Source organism: Nematolebias whitei, chromosome 6 (assembly GCF_014905685.2).
Source record: "Nematolebias whitei isolate Nwh7 chromosome 6, NemWhi1, whole genome shotgun sequence".
NCBI classification, from domain to species: Eukaryota; Metazoa; Chordata; class Actinopteri; order Cyprinodontiformes; family Rivulidae; genus Nematolebias; species Nematolebias whitei.
The window spans coordinates 32,441,709-32,450,006 of NC_056503.1; the positions used below are offsets into that span (position 1 = coordinate 32,441,709).

The window sequence follows — 8,298 nt, forward strand, 5'->3', positions numbered from 1 at the left end:
TATATATATATATATATATATATGTATATATATATATATATATAAAGGTGTTTTAAAGTCTTCTCACACACTTGCAATATCTTAAACAATGTTTCTAAACTCCAATCGCTCTAAAAGTGCACAGGATGTCATGATTTGAGCTCCCTGCTTCCTCTGCTTTTTGCCATCTGCAAGAGCCCTTGGCCATGCCCACTTCTCCACATTGCACAGTGAACATCTGATCAGCTGCATCAGGAAGCTTGTCCTGCAGTATGGGCTGCACAAAGACGCAGCAGGTGCTAACTAATTTAACATAATTTATTTTAAATAAAAATTCCATGCCGATCATGAGGCTCATTCATCAATCAGCCAATTGTGTGTCATGTCCAATCTTATTTTGAAAAACTGCGATAGAGTGCGTCCGCGATAAACTAACCTCAAAGTAGCGAGGGTCTACTGTATATTATATTCATATATTGCAGAAATATTGATAACTATTTGACAGAACTTCACTTCAAAATGACCAGACTATCTCTTTATGTGGTCAACAAGTAAAATAGTTGGTTTTTGAATATTGTCTGGCCATCGGCAGTGATTTGGTGACTTGATGGCTTAGTCCTTGGGAAGTCATTATTTCTGGCCAACAAACAGTTTAACAGTGTGTTAATGAAGAAAAAAGGACGTTTTTGGTTTAAGCAAAACTAAACAACTGCTGACTTTTAGGCGTTTAAACAACACAAATGTTCTAGCCTGTGTGTAATTCTTCCTTCCTTCTAATAATCTCTCTCAGAGGTTCTGTCTGAGCCGATGCTGGAGATTGTTGCTGAAAGTGTCAACATGAGAACAGATCAAATGAAGCTCATCTGCCATGTCCAGTACAACGCTCGAGCTCCTGCTCCTCCGATTAACTACTACTTTTACAAGAACAACATCCGTCTGGGAACAGCGACCTCAGAGAATCATGACGTGGTCAGACGGGCTCCGGGCTGGTACAGCTGCCGGGCCAAGGTGCCACTGTTGGGTCTCTTCAGGTGGAGTGAGGCCAAACCTTTTGGAAAAGTTGCAGGTGCTTTAAAGTGAATGTAGCCTACTGTATGTAAATCTTTTACCTCTTGAATTGTCAAAAGGGTGGAATCATGGTTACTTTGTCTCTTACCCAACAGAAATCCAGCTGCCTCCACGGCCTCACGTTAGAAGCTACATGCCATTAGCTCCTGCAGAATCACCCCCAGAACACATCCTGACTGCTGCAGCTCATGTAACAAGACCCCAGCTCTCCACTGAGACTCATGCTGTGAAAGAGCTCACAGAGGACTCCACACACTCTTTGGTGCCTCACTGAGGTTCAAACGACACATATCAAGCAGTCTGCTATCTACAGACCCGTTTCCAAACTAAATTCCACTTCCAAGGCCTTGAAGTGTTTCCTGGAATGATTCATCTGAATAATTTGCCGATATCTGGACTTCCTTTAGTTTAGACTTTGTTCTTTTGGGCAAGTTATCGTCAAACATTGCAGAGTTAAATTTCAAAGCTCAGCTTTTTGAAATCGATCACACTTATTAATGCTCTGCTATTGCACACTGATGCGAAAACAACCTATTAATAGATGTTTAGTGTAGATCTTTTTAAGTGTGGTTCTGTCGAGAGGTTATGAATAATTAATATCTTACGTGTTGTAGATAACTGATTGGATCAATGAGCTAACAGCTAGTCCGAGGAGGGATAGGACCTAAGTAAGATCTCTAAACCTTTTATAAACATCACCACCTGTTCCACATTACAAGATTATTTATATAGAATTACGTTGTTACTTTTAGCTGTAGCAGCTAGCTGTAGCATTTTCAGCGTAGGCTGGGGCAGTTCCTGCGGCAGTGTCCTGGTAAATCTGCTGGATTAGCTACGTAATGAGGAACTGATGATGAGGTAAAGGTTTATTTGTATGAGCTGCAAAAAGATTTTTGAGTCAAGTTGAATTTCTTCATACTGAGTTTGTTTAAGGCACCATCTGCAACAGGTAAGATATTAACTCTTCATCAACTTTCCACACAACCTCACTTAAAAAAAATCTGAATTAGTGCTTTACCTCTTCACCAACTTCACAGAGACATCTGCAGAACTAAGAGAATTAAATTACAATAACCACTGTCATATTTTTTGATCAAATAAAGCATTCCATACTTTAAACGTACTGCTGGACTTTATTTTAAATGAACACATTTTTACAACTCTACTGTGTAGTAAAACTTTGTACATAAATATCAGAATATGCTCCACTATAGAAAGATACACTCATTCTAACCACATTTACAATACATTCAATAATATAGCAATAGGTCACACGGACATATTTTATATACTAAGACAAATATCACATCTTTGCATCATTTCTGAGTATAGAAAATAACATGAAAATCAAGGTGATAGAAAGTGTAACAGAGTTTGTAAAGCAGATCAGTGTACAAAAAAGGACACAGGGTTAGATGAGGAACAATAAAGCTTGAGAACAGGTCGTGGGATCAAAACAACTGGAAGTATAAATAAATAATTCAAAGTTTAAATGAAGCTTGAAGATTTGTTATATAATACAAGGTTAACGGACAAAGAATAATTTTTTACATTATATATTGCTATATACCTCATTTTGTTTAAGAAGGGATGCTTTTGCAAGTTTATGAGAATATTTGTGTTAAGTTGTTAATCATATAATCGCCTATTTCTGTGTGTTTGTCTGTTAGCAAATATCTCATGGGGTGGATTTTAATGTAACTCAGAAAGTAACATACGACTAAACATCTTTGGGAGTTAACCCATTTCAAGATGATCGGACACAGCTGGTCAACTTTAATAAACACAAAGATAGCTACAGGTCAGTCAGTTTTACAGGTACTGAGCTAAAACTTTCTGTGGTAGTAGCTCTGAGTCCTTCACGACACATACTCTGAGCACTAACAGACTATGTAAGAACTTTTTCCAAAACTTTGGAATGCAAGCCAATTTAGTGATGCACATTCTCCATGATTCAGCTTGTGCTGGACAAAAATGAGAAGCTAGATGAGAATGAGGCAATGAAAACACGTATTAAAGCAGCTTATAGCACCATCGGTATTTGGTGTTTTCTTCAATGTGGTCAGGAGGTGACAGTCCAGCTGAGGGTCATACTGTCAGTTTAAACAAGTGAAGGTCAGGGTTTGTCTGAGTAAAGTAAAAACCCAGAGAAGATGCTGTCATCCTCACTGCTGGCGTACACCCCATTCCAGTCCCTGAACGTCTCCATCCAGACCTGATCGCCTGCTGCCAGCCGTAGCACCACCAGACTGGACGCCTGGTCGATGTCTTGACCATACAGAGAGTCCCGTGTCCTCACTTTCCTCGACCCGTTCACCACCAGCGTCGCTCTCAGTGGCTGATTGCGCACGGTGAAGTGGAAGGAGAAGATGTACACTCCAGGGTGGACACACGTAAAACTGTTGGAAGTGATGTTGAAATGGTTCTCTTCGTTGTAGAAGATTTTGTCGAAGCGGATCGGGAAGCCGGAGGGAGGAAAGGATTTTTTCGGGGAGATGCCCACGCTGAAGGCAGACCGTTTCTGAGAATACCCAGATCCCTTGGCTCCTTTTAATCCACGAAAGCCTCGCTCCCCTCTCATCCCAGGGTAACCTCTATCCCCTTTCGGCCCAGATATCCCCCTCATGCCCTGTGGTCCTTGAGAGCCTGGTACTCCTGGTTCTCCTTGTTGTCCAGGATGTCCCGGGTCGCCTCGAATGCCAACAGGACCTGGGGTGCCGTGTTTGCCATGCAGGCCTGGTATTCCCATTGCACCCTGAATACCTGAAGGTCCAGGTTCTCCTTGATCACCTTTAGGCCCTCTTTCCCCAAATATGCCACAGTCTCCTTTATCTCCTTTCTCTCCCTTGGGACCCAGCTCAACAGCTGTTCCTGGAGGTCCAACAGGTCCCTGTGGTCCTGGTTCTCCTTTCTCTCCAGCAGTGCCATTCTGGCCAGATTCCCCTTTTTCCCCTCGTTCACCTTTGGCACCATCCAACCCTATTTCGCCTTTTCCACCATTGTAGCCAGCATCACCTGTAAAGTTAAAACGCTAAGTCAGAACTAATAAAATTGGACAACAATACATACAATTAAAAAGTAAATACATTTGAAGTACCTTTTTGTCCTGGTTTCCCCGCGAGTCCTGGTGTCCCTGCAATACCAGTGTTTCCTTTGTCACCTTTGTCTCCTGTGAAATTTAATTAAGTGAGCATCATAGTTTTTTGAGGGGTGCTAAAAATATCAAGATTAACCAACCTACTGTGCAAAAAAAATAAAAAAATAAAGGTTTATGAGGAAAAATGTTTTTTCAATACTAGAAACAGTGTTTCTGTTTTATGTATTTATTTTTGTCTTTTATCTTGAATAAACTAGGTCCATGGAGGTAAGAGAGGCTAGGTGGTGCTGTTGCCCGTCTCTGGTTTGCTGCCACTGAGATTGTGTTTTTACTGTGCAAAAATATTGAGCCATTCCTAGCATCTTTATTTTGCTTTAGGAACTGGACTTTCTTCTAAACCTAGTAAAGTGGTAAACATTTTTTTCTCAAACGTAATGAAGTCTTTCAATGTTGGTTTTGTTTTATCTTTTAGCTACACTTTCACATTTTTAACACCTTACCATTGTCAGAGTAGCTACAGTTCAGTTGATGTTAAGACAGATTTAACTTTGAGTTTTGGATTGATCAAGCAAAAAAAAAAAAAAAAGGCTGAACTCGTAAAATGAAGCACTTTTGTGTCTTATAGACAACTTAGCAAAGATTTCTATTGAATCAGATCTTTAGACACGTTGTTACCTGCAGCTTGACACAAAGACAATTTGTCCTTGCAAACTGTTGTAGTTTATGTATGTGATGAGCATCTTATCACAATGACTCATTTAGTTCTTATGTATTTAATTGAATTAGTTAAAGATTACTAACAGTTTGACTAAAACATTATTGTATGACTAACAAATAGCTTCCTAAAAAGTTCTTAGCTAAAAACTTAGCACAACGGATGTTTAGCTGAAGGATGATGCATTTCTCATGTCTTGCTATATACGTTGCTTTACCTTTTCCTATGGAACATTAATTTTACATATTTAGATATTTATTTGCTGTATACAAGTTTTTGTTTTTGTTTTGGCCTGGTCCTGCTGTTTTCTCCCACTTGCCCTCTTTCCTGTTTATAGCACGGCATACTGTTATGCCATGTACAGGTGCATCTAAAAAAATGAGAATATCATGGACAAAATTGTCATTCACTTCGGAAAGTGCAACTCATATAATATATAGATTCATTACACACAGAGTGAAATATTTCAAGCCTTTCTTTCTTGTAATTTTGATAGTTACGTCTTCCAAGTAATGAAAACCCAAAATTCAGTGTCTCAAAAAATTTGAATATTGTGAAGAGGTTCAATACTGTAAACTCCTGGTGTCTCACCCTAATCAGCTGATTAACTCCTAGACATGAGCTACAAATGTTTAATTCTTCAAGTTAAGCCACTCCTGAACCAGAGACAACTTTAGAAGTGTCTTACCTGCTGAGGAGACAAATAACTGGACTGCTGCTCAGTGGTTCAATGTCCTCTCTTCAGATTAAAGTAAATTTTCATGTCATTTGTAAATCAAGGCCCCAGAGTCTGGAAGAAGAGTGGAGAGATCCAGAATCCACATTGTTTGAAGTCCAGTGTGAAGTTTCCAGTCAGTGATGGTTTTTGGCCGTGCCATCGGCTGGTGTTGGTCCACTGTGTTTTCTGAAGTCCACAGTCAACGCAGCATCTACCAGGACATTTTAGAAACTTCAGGGCAGCTGTGGCTGAGTGGTTAGAGCAGTCATCCTCCAAATCAAGAGTTGGGGGTTCGATTCCACCAGCAGTCACAATGCCAAAGTGTCCCTGGGAAAGACACTGAATCCCTCACTGCCTCCGATGTGTGTCCCATCCCATATGAATGTGATAAAGCTCTGACTATCCTTTGTATAGATCTAGTAGAGTGCTGTATGAATGGTTATACGAGGGTAAAGATTGTGTTGTAAAGCGCTTTGAGTATCTCAATAAGATAGAAAGGCGCTATATAAGTCCATTTACCATTCATGCTTCCTTCTGCTGATGACCTTCATGGAGATGCTGATTCATTTTCCAGCAGGACTCGGCTCCTGCCCACACTGCCAAAGGTACCATGGCTGTGGAATATTCTCATTTTCTGAGACACTGATTGTTGGTTTTTTATTATTTGTAAGCCATAATCATCCAAATTACAAGAAATAAAGTCTTGAAATATTTCACTCTGTGTGCAATATATTTATATGATTCGTGAGTTTCAATTTCTGAAATTACTGACAAAAAAATTAACATTTTACACAATTTATTTATTTTTTTTCGAGATTCACGTGTAAATGAACTGGATAGAAAATATGAACGTTGCCAATCATGGCTAAAGTATAAACGTTGAAAAACCTTTAAAAAGCTAGAACTGTTTCCATTTAACAAATGGTACAGTTGCTGTAATGATGTTTTTGTGTTTAACAGTTGTTTCCTATTTAATTACAACCACCACAACACTGCAGTAATACAGTTTACAACAAGACAAGTTAAATTTACATATAACCAGATTGACGTTACCTTTTTCTCCTTTAAAGCCCATGGGACCACTCATGCCGGGTGGTCCAGGTAAACCAGCTGGTCCCGCGGGGCCGATGTCACCTTGGGCCCCTTTATAAGTGAAAATAGGTGAAGGTCAAAGAGCCGTGGTTGCACAGAAATGCTAAAACATATCAACATGTTATCAGTGAGTTTAATACCAGCTATGCCTCTTTCCCCCTTTAGGCCTATGGGACCCCTTTCAGGTGGGCAGCACTCGCAAAAGTTGAAGTAGCACTCGTTGTAATCCAGGGTATAATTCTCAGGGCCAACACCAGGAGGTTCAGTGTTTTCAGCGTACGGTGGAAACAGATGGCTTTGGTATGTGGTCTTCACTGTGGTGGGCTGCGATTGGGGCTGTGGTTGGGGCTGGGGCCGCGGCTGAGCTTGCACAGGTTTTGGGGTCGCCACTATCTTCAAAGTCTTGGGTGCGCTGGTGGTGACAGGATTGTGCACGGTGACCTGAGGGATAGGCTTCTTTGTGTACAGGTACTTTGGCTTCTGAGTAGTCTTCGCTTTAGCTGAGAGCATCACAATGAGACTCAGTACAAATACAGCCACAAGAGTCGACTGGCAGGAGATGAACCTCATGGTTGACTAGAATCTGGGGGAAAACGTTCATATTTGTCAGAATGTTCCTTCGGGAGTAGCTTCAAAAACTCAGTTATAAAAACAGACAGCAAATCTCACTCTTCCAAGTTTAAATACAAACAGAAAGAACATTTTGATGAATCAGCTCTGACCGTTTCAATGATTTCCATACAGCTGCAATCAGAAATTTAATTTCACTCATCATGGGCACGAATGTCATTAATTTAGGGGTTTAAAAAAATTTTTAACAGTTGTATAGCATAGCTACAATAGATAAACAAAAATTGATCCCATGAGTTTGAATTTATTGTGACTTTACTCCAACTAACACCAAGATAATACTCAGATACGTGCATGCACACTCATTAACATCTGGTTAAATTGGTTGGTTCCCTGGTAAAAGCCTGATTTTTAAGTGTACGCCATAAATTATCAATTGGGTTGAGGTAAAAGTTTTAGGTAGGCCTACTTTCTCTTTTCAAAAATCAAATGTGATGTGGGTTTGAGGTATTTCTCCTTTTGGAACACTTTTTTTGTCTAGTTCTCAGATCTGAGGTGAAGTTGTAGAATCTGAAGGTAGTCTTTTTTATTCCATCCAATTTGTAAATGCACCAGTACCGCAGCACAATCGTGCTTGGCAGCTGGTACAATCCTGAGTTTCAAAACCTCGCACTGACTCCTCCAAACTTATTTCTTGTCATTGTGGCAAAATAACTGAATCTTTGTCTGGTCTGATGATTAAATTGTTCTCCAGAAGGCTTGTTCGTTGAGCTTGAAGGTGTTGCTTTTGGAGCAGAGGCTTTTTTCTTGAAAACCTCTCAGAAACTTCACTGTGCACAGTGAATCTGGTGTTACAACAGTTTCCAGTTCATGGCATGATTGAGCCTTGGTAGTTCCTGAGTTTATCCTAAATATCTTAATTCAGGATTAACTCTGATCTTTTGGCTCTTCTTCCAAAACTTGACCAAGTGGTAACACGTCCTACCTTGTATTTATGCACAGTTATTTGAACAGTTTGTCTTGAGATCTGATGTTGTTTTAACTTGTGTAAATCTATAA

At 39.9% G+C, this 8,298-nt stretch overlaps 2 protein-coding genes across 2 annotated transcripts in view; one reads left to right on the top strand and one right to left on the bottom strand.

The window, feature by feature from the left end:
• The window catches only part of LOC119410886 (high affinity immunoglobulin epsilon receptor subunit alpha-like), a 3,727-nt gene extending 2,406 nt beyond the window's left edge, over positions 1 to 1,321 (top strand). The window contains exons 4-5 of the mRNA XM_037677811.1: positions 770 to 1,045; positions 1,143 to 1,321. Of these exons, the coding sequence (XP_037533739.1) occupies positions 770 to 1,045; positions 1,143 to 1,321 (455 nt within the window). The remainder of the gene's footprint in view (positions 1 to 769; positions 1,046 to 1,142) is intronic.
• Positions 1,322 to 3,163: 1,842 nt separating this feature from the next.
• Positions 3,164 to 7,239, bottom strand: otol1b (otolin 1b). Its single transcript, XM_037678210.1, has 4 exons — positions 6,810 to 7,239; positions 6,631 to 6,720; positions 4,145 to 4,216; positions 3,164 to 4,062 (listed from the first exon to the last, which is right to left on the bottom strand). The coding sequence occupies exons 1-4, from the start codon at positions 7,237 to 7,239 to the stop codon at positions 3,164 to 3,166; spliced, it is 1,491 nt and encodes a 496-aa protein (XP_037534138.1).
• Positions 7,240 to 8,298: the final 1,059 nt, after the last annotated feature.

Coding starts and splice junctions, on each gene's coding strand:
- otol1b (XM_037678210.1), bottom strand. CDS start 7,239: ATGAGGTTCATCTCCTGCCAGTCGACTCTTGTGGCTGTATTTGTACTG. Junction 6,721..6,809: donor GGGGGAAAGAGGCATAGCTG/GTATTAAACTCA, acceptor TCACTTATAAAG/GGGCCCAAGGTGACATCGGC. Junction 4,217..6,630: donor GGGCTTTAAAGGAGAAAAAG/GTAACGTCAATC, acceptor TAAATTTCACAG/GAGACAAAGGTGACAAAGGA.